Source organism: Eublepharis macularius, chromosome 1, assembly GCF_028583425.1.
Source record: "Eublepharis macularius isolate TG4126 chromosome 1, MPM_Emac_v1.0, whole genome shotgun sequence".
NCBI classification, from domain to species: Eukaryota; Metazoa; Chordata; class Lepidosauria; order Squamata; family Eublepharidae; genus Eublepharis; species Eublepharis macularius.
In genome coordinates, this window is record NC_072790.1 from 17295406 (window position 1) to 17315548 (window position 20143).

At 46.6% G+C, this 20143-nt stretch overlaps 1 protein-coding gene across 1 annotated transcript in view; it reads left to right on the plus strand.

Moving 5' to 3' along the window:
• Window positions 1–1493: 1493 nt before the first annotated feature.
• The window catches only part of SPRED2 (sprouty related EVH1 domain containing 2), a 104438-nt gene continuing 85788 nt past the window's right edge, over window positions 1494–20143 (plus strand). The window contains exon 1 of the mRNA XM_054975526.1: window positions 1494–1781. Coding sequence (XP_054831501.1) covers window positions 1756–1781 — 26 coding nt within the window. The 5' untranslated portion in view covers window positions 1494–1755. The remainder of the gene's footprint in view (window positions 1782–20143) is intronic.

The window sequence follows — 20143 nt, forward strand, 5'->3', positions numbered from 1 at the left end:
TGGGTGTGCTTTATCTGGCAGTAAGCCACTGCTGGCCATGTATTCCAGAACTGGGTACCACATTTCAGCAAAACTTGAGTGAGGAATATCTGACACCAGGGTTTTTTTTCTGGGGAAAGAGGTGGTGGAACTCAGTGGGTTGCCCTCGGAGAAAATGGTCACATGGCTGGTGGCCCCGCCCCCTGATCTCCAGACAGAGGGGAGTTGAGATTGCCCTCCGCGGAGGGCAATCTCAACTCCCCTCTGTCTGGAGATCAGGGGGCGGGGCCACCAGCCATGTGACCATTTTCGAGAGGTTCAGGAACGCTGTTCCACCGCATTCCCGCTGAAAAAAAGCCCTGTCTGACACCATATGAGTTATATGATCTCCGAATTTCCCCATAAAATAACACTCCCACATTTTTCTATGCCACACTGTGATAGTGGGAGGTTTGGGGTCTTTCCCGACTATTGCAATAGTGGCTCTTGCTGCTACTACAGTATTCTAATTAATTTTTAACTTTTTTGAGGCTTCAGTACCTGTCCACAAATTCAGTAGTTATCAGTTCTGGGTTTGACTGAAGAGGGTATCCAGTAATATGTTATATGTGGATTAAGATTTCTTTCCAAAATTTGTTGATGTGTGGACAAAGCCACCAGCAATGAAAGTAGGTGCCTAATTCCCTGCATTGTTTCTGACAGAATCCGGATGGCCGGCAAGGCCGGGGAAAACTTCCAGTCGCTTTATTAAGGCTCGTGGGCATCTACAAAGAAACATAAGGCAGTGGACTTGTTAACCCACACAGGGATCCAGAGACAAATACTTACCTTGAGGTCAGTGGCCTGCCAAGCCTTTTCCCATCATGGTGATTATGTCTAAATTGATCTGTGTGAATGAATTTGTGATAATAAATATCTACAAATGATGTATTCGTTTGCATAGTATTTATTCTATCAGAGTTGTGATATTAACAATTTTGCCACTTGAGCACTTTATAAATTATATTTATAACGAAGATTGTGATGTTGTGCTTTGCCTACCATCAGCCCTATCTATTTGTATCACTATACTTGTGGTGGCCACTTTGCATGGGATTGCATTATATGTGCATTGATGTTTTTATCTGGTTTTAAAGTACTATGTTTACACATTTTAATATATGCTGTATTCCGCTCTGAGCTCGTTAGCAGGGAGAGCGGATTAAAAATATAATTGATGATGATGATGATAATCTGAACTTCCAAGCTCCGACCCGTCAAGCAGCCCCCAGCAGCACAGCCGACAGCCCCTTTCCCTCCCCCTGCGCGTACGAGAGCCCCCTGCGCAACGGAGCTCCCCGGCAGCACGCCTCTCGGCGGGGAAGGCTCGAGGAGGGGCCGCGCCGCGAGCTGCAGCCCCGGCCCGGCCCGCCTCCTGGGCTGGGGCTCCCTCCCCGGCGGCGGCAGCTGGGCCGCGGCTCACGTCATCGCTTCCGCCCAGCTTCCTCCTCCCGTCGGCGGCGGCGGCGGCGAGAATCCAACATGGAGTAGAGGCGGCGATGGGGCTGGCCCGGGGCCGCCGCCTGCTGCTCGCCCCGCGCCCGGCCCGAGCGGCGCCCTGAGCGGAGCGGAGAGCAGAGTCCGGCCCAGCCCAGCGCGGCCCCCCCCCCCCTCGCCCTCCGCCGCCGCCCCGCAGCCAGGCGGCCTCCCCGCGATGTAGAGCCCCGGGCGGCCGCGGAAGATGAAGAGGCGCAGCGCGGCTGCCCGCGGCGGGGGCTGAGCTTCAGCGGGGGGAAGATGACCGAGGACGGCCGCCCGGACGAGTGAGTGGCCGCGGGCAGGGCGCAGAGGGGCGGCGGGCGGGCACATCTGGCGGCGCGCTCGGGGAGGCAGGGGCGCGGGCGGAGCCTGCGGGATGCCCGGCTGGCCGTGCCCGCCGCGCCGGGGAAAGGGACGGATGCTCGGGGAGGGGGCCCCGTCGGAAGGGGCTGGAGGGCAGCCCGGCCCCGCCGCCCCCAGGAGCCGGATCGGGGGCGGGGGCGCGCCTGGCCCCTTCGCGCGGCCGGCCTTGGGACGGGGCTGCGGCTGCGGCGCGCCCGGGCGCCCCTCTGCGGCCCGCACGCCCCCTCCCCGCCCGGGGCTGGCGTGTGTTCGCCGCCTTCGCCTCCGCCATTGCTCTCGCTCGCTTTTTTCTTGAATCGCCCTCATTTGCATACCACATTTCCATTCATAAAAAAAACCAACAAGGCAGAGTCTGTGCAGGAGAGGGGGGGGAGAGAGCGCCGGGGGGGGGGGGGCGACTTTATTTTGCAAGATCCGGGCCGGCTGGCTGCACTCTTGATCGGCGGGGGGGGGGCGAGCTCGGAAGCTGCGCCGAGGAGGGGGGGGGGCTCGTGCAAGAAACGCAGCTTGGGGGAGGGGGTAGTCTCGTAAGAAAACCGCAGGCAAGAAAAATAAAGGGAAGGGAGAACGTGTTGCCTTTGCAAACCTTTTTCCGGGGGGGGGGGAGCGTTGCCAGTAAGCGAAATGCATGCAAGAAAAATAAAGGGGAGGGGGGGAACGAGTTGCTTTTGCAAACCTGCTAAGGGGAAGCGTATCTTGTAAGCGAAATGTTTGCAAGGAAAATAACGGGGGGGGGGACGTGATGCCTCTGCAAATCCGCTGGGGGGGCGTAGACTGTAAGCGAAATGCTTGCAAGGAAAATAATGGGGGGGAGACGAGTTGCTTTTGCAAACCTGCACGAGGAGAGTAACGTAGCTTGCAAGCGAAATGCATGCAAGGAAAATAACCGAAGGTTGGGGGAGGGGGAGAACGATGCAAGAAAAATAACGGGGGGGGGAGACGTGATGCTTTTGCAAATCCGCTGGGGGGGGGGCGTAAGCCTGTAAGCGAAATGCGTGCAAGAAAAAAACAAGACCGCGGTGCCTTTGCAAAGTTCCAGCGTCGCTTTTGCAAACCCACTCGAGGCGCCCCCCCCCCCGGCCGCACCCCTGCTCGGGGCTCGGTCAGCGCCTGTGCGGCGGGGTGGGGCTCCCGCCGGCTCCGGGGCGATGAAAGGTGACTGGCCCGGCCGGCGGGGAGGCGACGAGCGGCTCGGCACGGCTGCGGGCGGCGCGGGCTGCTGGGCTCCCTTTTTGTGAATCAGCCGGGCTGTCGGGCTCGTCACATGATCCGGACATTCATAAAAATCCGGTCACCTTCAGCCGCGGCTCATTCACTCGCCGCCGCTGCCCTTCGCCTTCCCTGAGTCGAGAGAGAGAGAGAAGGCAAGGCAAGGCAAGGCGGGGGCGGGGGGAGCGAGTGGCGAGCGCCTTGCAGGGTTGGCCGACGGGCGGCCTCTGGGTAGCCCCGACCTGCCTTCCATGCTGGAAATGGGAAGTGAGTCGCTTTCTCTTTCTTTTCCGTGCAACGTTTGATGGGGAAGGTTTGGAAGAGCACGTCCGTAGAGAGGATGTTACTGGTGCCAATTCAGGTTTCTGGAAAGGGGGGGGGGGGTGACGGGCGCAGCGGTTCCATAAATGCCCTTGGCTGCCCAGGTTGGACTGAGGTGGGCACCAGAATCTCAAGCTGGCTTCAGCATTTATCTCTTCGGTGTATGATCGATACAAAGTAGCATACCCACTCATTTTATTTTTGTTTTAAGTCACACTTCATCATTCCATGGACAAGTGCAATCATTTTTATCTGAAGAAGGGAGCTTTGACTCTGGGAAGTTCATACCCTGGAAATCTAGGTGGCTTGACCGGGCTGTTCTTATCTGGCCTCTGAAATATTCCAAGTGAGCTTTCGAGATCTTTCTGTATTGCAATAATAATAATGATAATGATAATAATAATAATAACAATGGCAAAGGCAATAATAATAATAATAATAATAATAATTAATAAATAAATAATGGCAAAGCCTTGAGTGTTGATGTGATGCGCAGGATATTGAGTCGCTCAAAGTGTTTTTCAGTCCAGCTTCTGGCCAGGAAGGGAACGTCAGTTTGGCTGGCTTTAAAATCTCACCCATGGAGCAGGCTGAAGACAGGGAAGAGAGAGCTGGCTGTAGGAAAGCAAAGAATATGTAGAGGAGGAGACTGTAGAGTAGGCAGTGGACTGAGAAAGGGGGATTTGGAAGAGGTAGGTAGAGAATGAAGACTGAGAAGAGCAGAGGAGAAAGGACAAGAAAGAGAAAACAATAACAACTGCACTTATATACCACTCTTCTAGACAGATTAGTGCCTCATCCAGAGCAGAGAACAAGTTAGTGTTATTATTATCCCCACAATGCAGCTGGAGCTGAGAGGAGGGGCTGACCCAAGGCCACCTGCTGAGCTCATGGCAGTAGTGGGATTCTAACCAGTAGAGTGCTGATTCGCAGCCAAACCAGTCTCCGAAGAACTGTCAGGTGGTTTGTGGATAGAATGACTGTATTCAGTGGGGGACTAAAATGACAATTAGCATACCTGAATCGATTAAATTGTATTCATTTGCCGTGTTAATCCTCCTTGGATCTAAGTGAGAAAGGCAGGCAGCAACAACAACAACAATAATAAGGGAGTAGTGGTTGGAGGGTCATGCTAGGATCTGGTAGACCCAGATTTGAATCCCCACTCTGTTGTGGAAGCTGGCTAGGTGTCCTTGAGCCAGTTGCCTAACCTTCCTCGCAGGGTTGTTGTAAGAATAAAATGGAGGAGAGGGGAATGGTATAAGCTGCTTTGGCTGCCCACTGGGGACAAAGGCAGGGTATAAATGAAGTAAATAATTTTTTAAAAAATATTAGGTTTTATGGGCTGGAATCTACTTTGAGAAACATTACGTGGGTCTTCAGAACACAGTTGTTTTTTGTACGAGTGGGGGGGGGGGGCAGAAGGATGCTAAATTCAAATTAATCAAGAAATACGAAGAGACCATTCATTGGTTAACCCGTGTTGATGGGTGAGAAGCCCCAGGATTTGTTAAAACAGCATCTGTGATGACTGACAAATGTCAAGTCCATGTTGAAAAGCAGGGAGAGTGGCGTAAAACCATTTCTCAGTTTTAGGATGGAGTCCTTTTTAAGACCTTTTTGTTGAGGATTTGGGACTTTGGGGGTCAGAAAGACAGCGTGTGGATTTATAATAAACTGTTTATTTTTGCTGGGACAGAGTGATACGGAAATCCCTCTGGAGTTATTAGCAGGGTAAATAAAAAATATTGGGCAAAACTGGGCTAAAGAGCAGAGAATTGACAGAGGAAATAGGGAGTTAGAGTTAAAGAAGAATGGGAGAAACTGAGTGAGACATCACCCAGCGCACAAAGGCGGGGCGGATGCTCACTGTTACCAGAGCTTTCAGGGAAGCAGTGTGGTGTAGTGGTAAGTGTGTCAGAGTTGGATCTGAGATGCCTGCGTTCAAAGTCCCACACTGCCACAACGTTCCCTGGGAGACCTTGGCCTAGTCACCTTCTCTCAGCCTAACCCACGTCAGGGGTGTCTTAAAGTGGGGATGCGATAACCATGGGTGCCACTCCATGGCAGCCGCCTTGGAGGGAGAAGGGCGGGATAAAAAATGTACGAGTTAGATCGGAAGGAGGTCAAGTCTCTGGTGGGGACCACTGGAGAGATTGGGTTGCTGGGTCGACAGTCTGTATCCCAAATGGATAACTTTGCCAGCTGCACTTCTTCCATCTCTCCAACGTTGTGATTTGGTAAGCAGGCCTAAGGGGGTGGGGGAGTGGGCCAAGACTGAATTTCACATGTGAGAGGCAGTGTTGTATAGTGGCTAGAGTGATGGGCTGTGATCTGGGTGACCCAGATTCAATTCCCTGCTCTGTCACGGAAGCTCACTGGGTGATTTTGAGCCAGTCACACACCCTCAGCCTAACCTACCTCACAGGGTAGTTGAGGATAAAATAGAGGAGAGGAGATGGGTGTAAGCCATTTGGGTACCTTTGTGGAGGGGAAGGCAGGGTATAAATGAAGTAAAATGTAAAATAAAAATGTTGATTTAAACTAACCAGCCCCATTCTCTGATTGCAGTCTTTTATTCAAGTCAAGTGTAACTTCAGAACTTTTTTTACAGCATTTCTTGGGTCACTTTTCCAAGCTTCCTAGGAAACTGTTTCCTAACATGCTCTGGGGTCTGCATTTTTTTACCCTCTTGTTTTTAGAAATGCTTTTGTCTCGTTCGCTTTCTATGGCTGCATCTGACCAAAACTGCACATTCCAGCTTGTTCCAATGGCTGAAGAGAGAATCCTATTGGGACAAGCAAAGACTTTTTTAGCAGTATGCGCTTTCTCATTTAGTCACAGTCGTATGATTAGTACCTTAAAAACCCTTGGCCGGTTGCATGTTTTGGACTCTAATATTTCTTACAGTATTCCTTGTGCTTTTAATATTTGCTGGGGTAACTTTCTGCATTGATGTATGTTAATCAACAGTTAAGTGTGCAAGATATTTTGCTTCGGTGCATTATGTTAACCGAGGCTGAATGAAAACAAGAGTATTAAATCCTAACCTCCTGCTTTCTGCTAACGAGACATCGTTTAAACAGGGAAAAGTTGAGATTCTCCATTGATTTGAAATGTATTTTCTGAAAATGTCCAATTAACAGATAGTTTCAGTTGTGTTTAGAAACCATTAGTGGTAACAGGTTAAGAGTTACATGATACCATGAAGATTACTAGTAGAGGGGATGCTGATAATCTTATGGGTCATCTGATAGGAAGGTCTCCTTTGCCAATACAAAAACTCAAAGGATAGGAGATACTTCTTACTGTGCCAGCTATACTACACTGTGAAACTAGGTTGCATTGGTGGTGTTAGAACTAGCCATGCCAGCACACTAACATGGTTAGTGGTGTCAAAAAGATGTAATTCCAGGGCAATGGCCTAACACTGAAATTCCCCAAACGGCTCAACAGGGGTTGTTTGCACACTGCTTACTGGCCGTGGAACATCACGCCAAGCTCCCGGAGTGACAGCGTCTTCCTGGCGCGAACATCGCACGAGAACTGCCACGTGAACATGGTGCTTGGCGCGATGTTCTGTGGCCGGTAAGCAGTGTGAAAATGGCTATAATTCACTCAAGTAAATATTTCATCTGTGCACCCTAGATACACTCCAACCATTCTCTTAATTTTCATACGTCCAGAGCCCATAGAGAATGGCGGTCTTCTGGTCAGTTCTGCACATTTCTTGCCCACTCTAGAACTGGTAAATATTCTTTTATAAATGTTTATAGAAGTGATGGGGGGGGCGGTTTTTTGTCCTTTGAGAGCCTAAATTATGCATCTGATGAAGAGAACTGTGATTCTCGAAAGCTTATGTTACAATAAAGTTGGTTAGTCTTAAAGGTCCTACTGGACTCTTTTTAAATTATGACAGTAATGGTAAGAAAGCTTCCTCAAAGAACAGCTTGGCTACCACTATCAGAATGGAAGGGCTGGTTATTTCTAGGTGCATTTTGAGTTCATGTGAGGTGATACCGTGCCAGGATTTCCTATGAATCCTAGCACATTTTCCCAGAAAGGACTTCCTGAAAATAGAAAGTCTTGAAGACTGCAAAATTAAAATGTATCTCTATGAACACCTCCTTTCCCTTGAAAATTGAAACCCCCTTTCTTTTCTCATTCTGTGTAATTCTGTCAGCTTTTGACAGACAAGCGTACATCTTTTTATCATTTCCTTACAGCAGTACTGTCAGACTTTCAATTTTAAGCTTTGCAAACTGATGCTATAGATATTTGTTCAGCTGTTTGCAAAACCTTGTAGGTAGTATTGCTTTTGAAACCTGTTGTTAACCCACCTTGGTAATCTAATAGGGTATAAAGGTGATCTGTAAACTTTCTTGACAAATAACATTGTCAGTTTGTAGTTACATTTGGAGTCCTTTTTCTTTGTCGAATCGGATGCTTGACTTCAATAGTTCATTCCAAAATAGCTCCACCATTCTCGGTGGCAGATCTTTGAAACTAGGCTAATAAGTTTAAAAATAGGAATTTTGCAGCATTGCTATGAATTGGCAATTAGGGCTTCCCCGTGGGCCCAACCGGCAATTGGCTCCATTTCCATGGGCTGTCTGATACCTGGCGTAAGGTTTCTATTTGAAGAATGCACGGGGGAATTTCCAGTGGGATGTGAACGAAGCATGCAAAATACAAGAGAATTTCTAGAGACAGGTCTGAAAACACTATTCTTGTTCGAGTTCTGAAGCTAAACAGGTTTTGCCCTGAAACTGTGTGGATGAGGCAGACAACTTGGGACCCGTATATGAGCAGCTCTGAGTTCCAAGGCATAGGTAAAATGGTGTGAAAGATAACGCACACCCTTCTGTCCTTCTCACACGCTTCCACTCCTACCCTGTGCTCCAATTGGCTGCCCTCTGTTTTATGTATGCATTTTAGCTTTGTTTTAAAATTGGTTTTCTGAAGAATACATGAATCTGCCGTCTGTTGAATCTATCAGTCCCTGAAGGTCTGTTTGGTCTACTCCAGCAGGCAGCCGCTCTCCAGGGCCTATTTTATTTTGCTTTTTTAGTTCTTAGCTGCCTTGGTGGCCCTGAATGGACAGGAAAGTGGGAGATAAATGTCAAAAATAACATAGTTGTGCATTTTTAGTTTGTTCTTCAGATTGCCAGAAAACGGAGTGGATTTGCTTATCCCTGCCAAAGCGTATTGCTTGAGTGGTAGAGATTTTCCTGTAGCATGTAAGCATTTCTAGGCTCTCAGACCTAACCGGCGATGGAAAAGTTCTGTTTTGCAGACTCCTACTCCTTGGTGTCTAATAGCCCTTTTTAATTGTTGTGATTCTGAGAAACAAGGAATTCTGCAGACCAATTTTTGGTTCATCATTCCTACTGCATCTCTTTGTTTTTGCTTTCTCTTGTTGGCTTTGTCTCAAGTATTAAAAGGAAAGCTAATAATTGCAGGATTGTGTGTGTGTGGGGGGGTTAATAGCGAGGCTTTTGTTGTGTGACATTTGCAGGTTAATCGAAATTGTTTCTGCAACTGTGTTTTTTTAATGGGTGGCGTGCAAGGAAAAATGAGCGCCTGATAGGAAGCTGGTGACTAGTTAGTCCTTATTACCAGGTACCTGTCGAGCGAGTTCTTTGTTGCATTTCTGGATTGATGTTATCAGTGGTGGATGTTAGTGACACACAGAGTGCTTGAGACGGTGCGGTTACACGTCCCTTAGAGCAGTACTTTTGCAAAAGCAGTAATAATAACCGCATGAAACACTTAGCTACTAGCAATTCGGTGGCTGTGTTGCAGCTTGTCTAAAGGCCCTTTGTAGCTTCCTCAGTAATACACGTAGGATTCACTTTCCTTCTCACTCGAAGATCTGAAGTCACGGAGGCTGCCAACTTGTGTGTTTCGTTGATGAGCCAGTTCGCTTTACATGCGTGCCCATCAAAGGCGTGCTTTGCTAAGATGCGTGTCCAGCGTTGTGAGATTGCTAACAGGGAAAGTACTATTGGCTTCAACTTAATGCTACTTTGATCTCTTTCCCTGTGCTGATGTAATGCTGGGTTGCAAATTCAAAGCCGGCTTTATGACGCCTTACCTCCTATCCTCCCCCTTGGGAACAAGTTTTGTCCCCCCCCCCCTGGATTAGCTGGGTTTTTCACTAAGGCAAGCCATGGTGAATGCAAACCAACTTCTTCTGTACCTGTGGCATGCAATCCTTCTTCAGAGCATGGCTTATTTGTTACAAGAGGCCATGTTGGAATTCAGAAGCAATCGGCCTCTGAAACACCTGTGGCTCGGAGACGACATCAGGGAACGCATCTGTGAAATCGGATACTGGACTAGGTGGCCTCCTGGTCTGATCCAGTGAAGGCTGCTCTTGTGTCCGTATGGGCTGGGGCAATGGGTCATTGATAGCGCATCTTCTTTTCATTAGAAGAGCTCAGGTTCACTCCTTGGCGTGTCCAGTTAAAAGGATCAGGTACTGGGTGATGTGAAAGGCCACCTAAAACCGTGGAGAAGTGCTGCTAGTCAGAGTAGACAGTAGTGGCCTTGATGGACCAATAGGCTGGTTCAGTCCAGGCTCATGTTTAAACGAAGAAGGAAGGAAGGGAGTTCTTTTGGAAGGGCGCAGTGCATACTTGTGAGGCTGGCTCCCAATATACAGTCGATGGTGGCAGGAAGCCAGTGTTGCATCTGCACGCTGACCACAAACTAAACAGAAGCCGTCAATCATATGATGAAAAAGTCTGTTACCCAGGATATGTGAAAGGAGTGGACTCTGGAAGCTGAACTGAGAATAGATCTGTAACTACTTGTAAAAGCAAAGTACTGGATTCCGGAAGTCCATTGGTTATATTCCTTACTTGGAATCGGGGCGTATTGTAGGTGCGGTTTAAATAACTTCCTTGGTCATTGTTTGGAGAGACGTTTTCACCCAGCCCTTTGCATGGGATTTTGGGAGAAATGTCGAAGCGGGTTAATAATAACAGTAACTACTACTACAACATTCAATTTATACACTGCCCCTCAGGACAACTTAACTCCCACTCAGAGGGGTTTACAAAATATGTTATTGTTATCCCAACAACAAACACCCCGTGAGGTGGGTGAGACCGAGAGAGCTCCGAGAGAGCTGTGACTGATCCAAGGCCACCCAGCTGGCTTCAAGCGGAGGAGAGGGGAATCCAACCCGGTCGTTTGGAACCTTAACCACGTTGCCCACAAATTCATCAGGGAGGGAGGACAAGCAACAGCAGCATAATAGTTGGGTAGCAGAAAACCTGCCGGCACCATGCTTCCCTTCAGCCTTCTCCTGGTTGACAGGAAAAATATACCTTCCTTGGTGCTTGTGTTTTACTTTAAAATGTAAAGTATTAGCGCCATATGTAACATGCTCCTGTGAGAAATGCATGCATTATATAAGTGCTCTTGTTGTGGGAGGGGAACTGGTCATGGCTTCCTCGAGAACATACCTTAGTGTCAAACTTGGGTTTGCCACCATATAAAATAATAATAATAACATTCGATTTATATACTGCCCTTCAGGACAACTTAACGCCCACTCAGAGCAGTTTACAAAGTGTGTTATTATTATCCTCATGACAATTGCCTTGTGAGGTGGGTGAGGCTGAGAGAGCTTTGAGAAGCTGTGATTGACCCAAAGTCACTCAGCTGACTTCAAGTGGAGGAGTGGGGAGTCAAACTCGGCTCTCCAGATTAGAGTCCTGCCACTCTTAACCGCTATATCAAACTGGCTCATAAAATGGACCTAAATAGCTTTTTGTAGTGTCAAAAGTATAAAAATTCCCATACATCTGTTGCATATGTAGAACATTAATATGCTGCGTATATGACTTGAGGAAGGCAGTTCTCTCTCTCTCTCTCTCTCTCTCACACACACACACACACACACACAGGCCATATTTCATATCACCAGGTCTTCAATGCCTATTGTCCCTTGGAAGTAGAAAACATGAGGGTTTTGTCTTGGAACGGTGTATTACTTAATGGTGAAAATGCTTGCTTGCTCTGTCTCCCTTCTGCTCACATAGATGATAGCTGATGTACTTTGTCACATGTCCCAGTACAAGTTCCAGATTTAGTATGAACATTGGCTCAGTGGAAGCGTTGGATCCATGGAGGGAACTGAACTTGCGCGTGTTACGGTTTCATTAGGAAGGGTGTCTCTTTCCACCCACGCGTTCGTATGTAACAATGCAGTCTGAATATTTCCATTTCTTTATGACAGTACTTGGTGCTATAACAAGCCACAAGAACTAGCTAGATAGCCTCGGGTAGTCAACTGAGAAAGCTACCGTGAGCTGGTGTCATAAGTGTCTAGTCTGCCCTTCATGGGGAGGGTGGAATAGAAATCCAAAGAAAATAAAAATCAAAAAATAAGTACTGAATATCTCTGTCAGAATAGTGGCATTGGTCTGTTGTTCCATCTTTAGCTTTTTATGTAATATTAACTTCACGGGAAGTAAAAGGTATCTGAGTGTCCCAGTAGTGACTGGACAACATGTGACCAGAATCAAGATCTCTTTCCAAAAAACAGCTGCGGGAGCAAGGTTGTGTTGGTGCCTTGTCCAAAAGCCCAGCACAAGGGAGCGAAGTCCCCCTTCCTCTAGGAGCATCTTGAAAACCCGAGTGGTAGAGAGAAAACCTTGAGGGGCAGGGCTCAGTGACAACGAGAAATAATGGCTGGTTAATAAGCCAAAGCGAAAATTGTGGACCCTTGTTCAGTAAGCGTTTGGTACTTGTGTTGGCAATAGTCTGAGAGAAGCAAGACCGTTAAACTGGAGACCTGTTTTTTGCCAAAGCAAATGCAAAAGATGTATTGTCGAAGGCTTTCACGGCCGGAGAACGATGGTTGTTGTGGGTTTTCCGGGCTGTATTGCCGTGGTCTTGGCATTGTAGTTCCTGACGTTTCGCCAGCAGCTGTGACTGGCATCTTCAGAGGTGTAGCACCAAAAGACAGATCTCTCAGTGTCTTTTGGTGTCTTTTGGTGCTACACCTCTGAAGATGCCAGTTACAGCTGCTGGCGAAACGTCAGGAACTACAATGCCAAGACCACGGCAGTACAGCCCGGAAAACCCACAACAACCAAATGCAAAAGCCTTCTTCGAACAATTTACTGCCTACCAATTCTTAGAATTTATTTGTAAGAAAATGTTGCTCTCATCTCCATAAATCATATAGCACTTTGCATTGCTCAGGAAAAGACTCGCGTCTTCTCGGTGACCCTTTCAACATCCTGGGTGACTCTTAGCCCATCATCTGCAATATAGATAAGAAAACAGTGGCTTGTGCAAAAGTGCCTAGAGATGGAGGGGCAGGCTGAGGTGACATTTGAACTGGAGGCTGTGCTGCCTTCTGGGTCGTACTCTTGGCCTTTACACACACACCCCCCCCCAGCTGTTCAAGAGTTTGAAACCAATTGTTCATGTATCTTTATTACACGATTTTATAGTTACGTGGGCGGAAGAATCTGGGCTTCTTTTCTGTGTGTTTTATTATTGCATATATGATAAAAAACAGTTACGTAACAGAAAAGTCAGATTGATGTGCAATTCTCTTTGCAAAAAAGTCAGTAAAATGTAGCTAACTTAACAGGCGCTGGCCTCCATTTACACAAACATAATTCATTATTTTTTAACATTTATGGCATGATCCCATGTTTTACGTTGCTGTTTGATAGTTAAAACCTAGTCCTCTCTTCAGTATAGTATATTAACTGCTGTGATCATATGAGCTTCTCATTCTTTATGCTGTGGGACAATATTTCCTGGGTTAATAGAAACAAGTGGCTCTGTGGATATGACACTATGGCGCCCTGCCTACGTGCAAAGGAGAGACTGTGTGGTGTAGTGGTTAGAGTGTTAGACTAGGATCTGGGAGAACCAGATTTTGAATCCTCCTTCCTGCCGGGGAAGCTTGCCAGATGAACTTGGGCCAGTCATACACTCTTAGCCTAAACTACCTTGCAGGGTTGTTGTGAAGATAAAATGGAGGAGAGGAGAATTATGTAAGCAGCCTGGGGTGCTCATTGGAGAGAAAGGTGGAGTAAAAACAAATGATAATAAAAACTACTACTAATAAAAAACTAATAATAACTACTGGTTCATGACCTGTTTCATATGTAAACCAGACTAATGTGTTAGCAGATCAGCAACAAGCAGTTTAGTTGATCGTAACGTTTTTGCTGCCAGTTTAATCCTGCCTTTTTCAGCCATCGCTTCACAGAGATTATCCCATCCAGAACAAGCGAACATCTTATTTTAATAAGCTGCATTGTTCTTTACCTGGTTCCCAACCACTCTGAAAGCATTGCTTTGTGTCAGGTGACTTCCCGTGACATCGGCTTTTTCTCTCTTTCTCTGGGCAGCTATTTCCTGTGAAATATTATCAGTGGCTTTGCAGTAGCAATAAGCAGCCCAACTGTTATTTGTCGACATGAGCTTTCCAGCGTGGGATCCCCGCGGTGCTCCTCTGTCAATACGTCCATTTGTTCTTTCAGAGACGGAAATGCAGTCCTGGGAAATGGAAGCGTGACGGCTGTTCTTCAGTTTTGTTTCTTGAAAGAAAAATGCAGCTGATTTCAGTTTAATAACAAGCAGTGTTCCAGGGCCGATTCCAGACGACTAACCTGAAGGCGCTGCATGCCGCCATGTTCCGGATCGCGACGTGGAAAGGCATGCAGCGCCTTCAGGTTAGTCGTCTGGAATCGGCCCAGGAGAGGCTTTAACCAGATTGAGGCAAATATATGCAAGCATGCTGCTTAACGTGTTCCCACCTAAACGTTTTTGATTCTGTATAAAACTACCATTCTCACATGAAATCGCACCAGGAAGACGCTGTCGTTCCGGGAGCTCGGCGCGATGTTCCGTGGCTGGTAAGCAGTGTGAAAACGGCCCCGTATTTTTCTGAAAAACCCACACTGCCAGGCTTAGCTTTGCCTTTGAACTCAAAGGCCCCCAAAATTAAATATTTAGTGCCCACTGATGAACCAGCATATTGTTGACAACTGTGTCCCAATGGCAGAACCAGCAGACAGCACAGTCTTGAATTCAGTCTTGAATATAAATTACTAGCCATGTGTGGTGGTGGAGTGCCCTCAAGTCATAGCAGACTTATGGCGACCCTTGGTGGGGTCTTCATGGCAAGAGACTAACAGAGGTGGTTTGCCACTGCCTGCCTCTGCAAGCCTGGTCTTTGTTGGAGGTCTCCTATTCCATTGCTAACCAAGGCCAACCCTGCTTAGCTTCTGAGATCTTCCCTTCAATAAAAACTAACAAAATGGAGACCAGAAGAAGTTGCACCCATTCTCATGCGAAATCGCGCCAGGAAGACACTGTCGTTACGGGAGCTCGGCGCGATGTTCCATGGCCGGTAAGCAGTGTGAAAACGGCCTAGGTTGGAAAATGTTCTCAAGAACATTTCAGAAAATTATCCTGTGTCCTAAACAGAGCTTGATCAGAACAAATGGGGAATTTTGACCTATTTAAAGAGAGAGAAGTGGGCGCCACCACAAAATGGCAGCCAGGAAGGGGTGCAGGGCTGCTTGTGAACATGAGAATATTGTGTCACCACCCCATTTTGGTGAGCGGGAGTTGTTTGGTTTCAGCTTACAAGGAGAGTAGAGGCTTTACTCTTTGCATGGCCACAGAGAGAGATGTCCAAGTGCAGAGAGACAGAAGGAAGTGACCTGGAGTTCCCTGTTACTTGTTGTTTGTTCCATGCAAAATTCTGTGGGTTTTGTCCCTGAGACTAGAGAAGCAAGCAGGTACCAGGGCATACATCAGTGAGTGCTAGACTTCCCCCAGTTGCTTAGGCCTGGTAGGAAACGCCCTGTTCCAGCCCCAATCTCCCACCCTGGAGAAACTGAGGAGTGGAGAAGGAAGGCCTCCGTAGGGACATTCTAGGAATTTCTCCAAGTCTCTGTTATCCTTACTGTAGAGATTAGGAGAAATTTCTGGATCATCACCTAGAAGTGGCACCACAGCCTTCCCAAACCTCATCCTTCCTGGGCATCATCCTCTCCCCCCTCCCCCCAAACCTCCTGGCAGTGTTAGGAACTTGTGAGCTGAAGGTTAGGAGCCTGAGTTAGAGCCTGAAGGTTAGGATTTCTGATACGGGCATCATCTACAAGAAGCCTGTGCCTACTCACGCTTGCTTGCTTTAAGGTCCAGCTACTACGTGTTTGGGTGGAGATTAATAGCTAGAAGGATGTGAGGGGTGCTCTGGGTCAGTTTTGTATTTTTTTTTGCCAGGTGATCTGTGATTGGCAGACTCTTAGATGGGAGAAAGAACTACACAGAAAAGAAGGATATGGGTTGCATCTTTTCCAGTGGGAACTGACTAATGATGCGTGGTGTGTTTTAGCTGCTGTTGCGATTTTAAGAGATGTTTCACAGACACGAGATTATGGGTCACTTCCTCTGAATAAATCTTACACACACACCCCGTCTACTGAATGTCTGGCAGTGCCCTCCTAAAAAGAGTTGCCCCTTTCTACACCCGGTGAATTCAGTGGGTTTAGAAGGGTGTGACTGTTGAGAATGGCGTGGTACAAAGAGGGATTATGTGATAGAGACCATGGAAGGAGCTCATAAATGCAAGGAAGAGTAGGGTGGTAGTATGGTCTGTGAGACCTTCATTGCGCCCGTCTGAATATGTTTTGTGTTACTTTAATTCTTTTTTGAGGTTGACTCTAACTTGGTCTCAAACCGAGAACATGGAGAACAGCCCACGCAATATCTCTTATTAGGACCAACCAAAATAATGCAAAACTATATGCAAGCTTTCAAGTTCTCCAGAACTCTTCACCAGGCTGGAGAAACACAAAATAAAAAGGTGGAGGAGGGAAGGCAGCAGGGTGGATTTGATTTAATTGAATCGATTTAAATCACGATATAAATCACTAGTCAGTAAGACTAGATTTAAGTCATGGTTTTCTACATAAAGACTCATTCTCTTCTACATAAAGACTCCTCACAGCTTCTTGTGCAAATCTATTTTACTCCTAACAATCTTCTATTCATTGAGTTTTTTTGAAACTTACCACTTAAGAGGTAAGGGGCTGGTTGTGTGTACAAAGATTTGCAAAGGAACAATGGGATTAAGGTCTTTTTCTCAACTGTGCATGTTTATTTTATAACCTTTTTGCTGTGAAGAAGAGACATGTGATGTCTGCAGATTCACAGTTTTGAGAACTGTAAAACCAAGCATAAAGTGATAATATCTTCTAGATAGAAAAATTGCCCAATAATCTTACAGAAACCGCTGGAAGAGGTTAATCCATTGCGAATGGATTAATGGAATTTGCTTACCCAAATTTAAACATTGCATGAATATACAGCCTCATGCCACTTAATTAAAAACTATTCTTTATTTCATGATGATAACCTTTGGACTATAATGTATCTTAAATAGAAAACTTAGATTTTTCCTCAAAAAACATTTTGTTAAAAATAGCCGATTTACATTTTAAAAAATCAATTTTGGGGGGGGATTTCTTTTTTTAAAAAAATTGATTTTTATCCACCCTGGAAGGCAGTCTGGTATAGCCTGATCTTGTCAGATCTCAGAAGCTAGGCAGAGTCAGTACTTGGACGGGGAAAGGAATATGCAGGGGAAGGCAATGGCAAAGCAGCTCTGATTCTCCTTGAAAACCCCGTGTTGGGGGGTCGCCACAAATCGGTTGCTGTTTGTTGGCACATATGCACACATGCGGGGAGAGCAGATAATAAAAAGGATTTATATAGACTGGGTTCTTTCCTTAGGATTTTGCTTTTGCACTAACGTGGCTGTAAGGAGCTCCATTTAAGTTGGTCTCATGGGGGATAACCGGGGCTTTTTCTCAGCTGGAATGTGCTGGAACGGAGTTCCGGAACCTCGTGAAAATGGTCACATGGCTGGTGGCCCCGCCCCCTGATCTCCAGACAGAGGGGAGTTTAGACTGCCCTCCGTGCCACCAAGCGGCGTGGAGGGCAATCTCAACTGCCCTCTGTCTGGAGATCAGGGGGCAGGGCCACCAGCCATGTGACCATTTTCACGAGGTTCCGGAACGCCGTTCCAGCACATTCCAGCTGAGAAAAAGCCCTGGGGATAACCAATCCCATTTCCCCAGGATCAAAATGGTACTCTGCTAAGCTGTGGTGGAGAGTGCCCTCAAGTCTAAACTGACTTATGGCAACCCTTGGAGGGGTTTTCATGGCAAGAGACTAACAGAGTTGCCTGCATCTGCCACCCTGGTCTTTGTTGGAGGTCACTTGGTTACTAACCAAGGTTGGCCCTGCTTAGCTTCTGAGATCTGACAAGATCAGGCTTACCTGGGTGATCCAGGTCAGGCTATCTGTTAAGTAAAGATGTTTAAATTGAGGTGTTTTCCCCGCTATCAAAGGTTCAAAGAAATGCACCTCCTGGATGCAAAGCAAGTCCTTCTCTGGTTAACCCCTGTTTTCAGCCTACATTTTCTGTACAAACATGTTTTAACAGTGTAATTTTAGAACTGTTAGGAGGAGTTGTGGGGTGGGGGATTCACTGCTTGTATTTTAGCACTTGAAAAGGAGTCTGACTGTTTATATAGGCTGTGAGTAAAAGTTATGCCCCAGAGCTGATCTAGGGTTACTAAGAATTCAAGTTGGAACATACAAAGGAAGGCGTGTGCAGCACACGTGCGCGTGAGTTTCAAGTTCAGGCAAAGCACATAAAGGCTGCGAATACCTCGATGTTCAAATATTGGGTTGCAGAATAGGTGGGACGTGATTCTGTTTCTTCTCTTTGTCTCCTGTCCTTTGTCAGTGGACCAGGAGTTTCATGCAATAGTAATAGAGCCAGGGGAGTTAGCCGTATTAGTCTGTAGTCACAAAATAGCAAAGAGTCCAGTAGCACCTTTAAGACGAACCAACTTTATTGTAGCATAAGCTTTCGAGAACCTCAGCTCTCTTTGTCAGATGCAATTATTTACTACTTAAATAAGTAGTAATGGTTTATTATTTAAATAAGTAGTAACGGTACATGTATAAAACCCGCATCTAATCCTGGATTAATCCTTACTACAGCAATAAGCTTTAATCAGTCGTAGTTTATAATCATCAATTGAAAACTTAGTCTAACACTTTTTGGGTGGGGCAGAAATGGAAGGTTGTGTGGCTGTGTTACCGTGCAGGCCTTGGAACGACAGCAGTCAAATTTTCGTCCAGCAGTTGGGGCTGCAGTGTTTTGTTCGAATCACTGCTGGTGTCTTTGAAATGTGGATACCCTGAAATATGGACAAGGCTTAGTTTTGGGAACCATTTGTTATCTGGCGTAACAGTATAATGGGTAATTTTCTATCCTACATAGCTAAAGAATAACCAAAACCAGGCCCTGATATTCTTAATCATCTGCATTAGCTGTGAGCTGTTCAGGCAAACCAATGTGCTGTTCTTGTGGTATTCTGCTTTGTGTGCTACATAATAGAAAGAAAGACAATGCTGCCTCATGATCCCTTGGAAGATAGTTCATAATGGGAGAAGGGAAGAGTTCGATTCACCCAGGCAGTTGAAAACAATAACTGACCTTTGTTTGCTGAATTAGTTGTGATTATGAACTCAAGTGTCTTTATCTCTGTGAATGTGATGCGGGTGTGGCAAATAGAGTTTGAAAAAGAACCCTGAAATAGTGCGGTGGGTGTAGCCAATTGTCAGGGGAATTATGACTGCAGATCTGATGGTCAAGATCCATATCCAAGAGGCAAAGATCCCAGTTTCTGTCTGTTTTCTGAAAGGGGGAATATTTCCAAGGGCCTCTGCAGGTAATGTCCTGAGGTTTCTGCCCAGGGGATGATGAAGAGTGAGTTTAGGACTCTCACCCCCCTCTTCAGTATCCCCTCACAGTGTCATGAGGTGGAAAGACCAAACCAGAGCAATCTGGCCGTTAGAACTGGAGTACATTTTATGTTATTGGCTCAGTCAGGGCCTCCTTTTTCAGGCTCGGCTCAGCTCAGATCTGGTCTACGGTGTGGAGGATGATGGCTGTAGGTAGGCGAACTCACACCAGTTGTCACTGAGGCCTGGATCTGAACCTTTGCCCATACCACAGGGGTTCCTCGGAAGCAATATCCCAGGCCCTGATGTCTCTCTGTAGTAGGCAGGTTGAATGGTGACCACAAGAAAGCCTGTGCCCGCCTGAGCTGACTTCTCAGACTCTTCTCTGTGAAAAGATCCAGGGATGAAATCGTACTGTTTGGATGGGCCCTGGATAATTTCTTTTATTGTAAAGCTGGCTCTTAGAAATAAATTGTCAAGACTGATTTGTTTACTTAATTTGTGACCCAGTTTTCTCCCCAGTGGAGCGCTTATCATTCTCTTTGCCTCCATCTGATCCTCACAACAAGGTGAGGTAGGTTAGGCGGTGTGTGTGTGACTGGCCCGAGGTCATGATGGAGTGGGGAAGATGCTGCTTGGACAAAGGGAAGGAGGTTGGAGGTGGTGGGTGGCCTATAGGCATCTAAAGTGTAGTGTTAAATAACTGATATGCAGATTTTCTGTTGGAAATATTCGATGCTCAGAAACCAAAAATGGCGAAGAAGCAAATGCATGGGCGTGATGTTCACGGCAGGAAGGACAAAGTTAAACATGGGCATGCAAACTTGCAAAATTTGATAGCTTTCCTAATCTGACAGTGATTCCGCACACGTTGGATAATGCACTTCCAATCCTCTTTACAGATCATTTGGAACAGACTTTTTCGTGTGTGGAACAA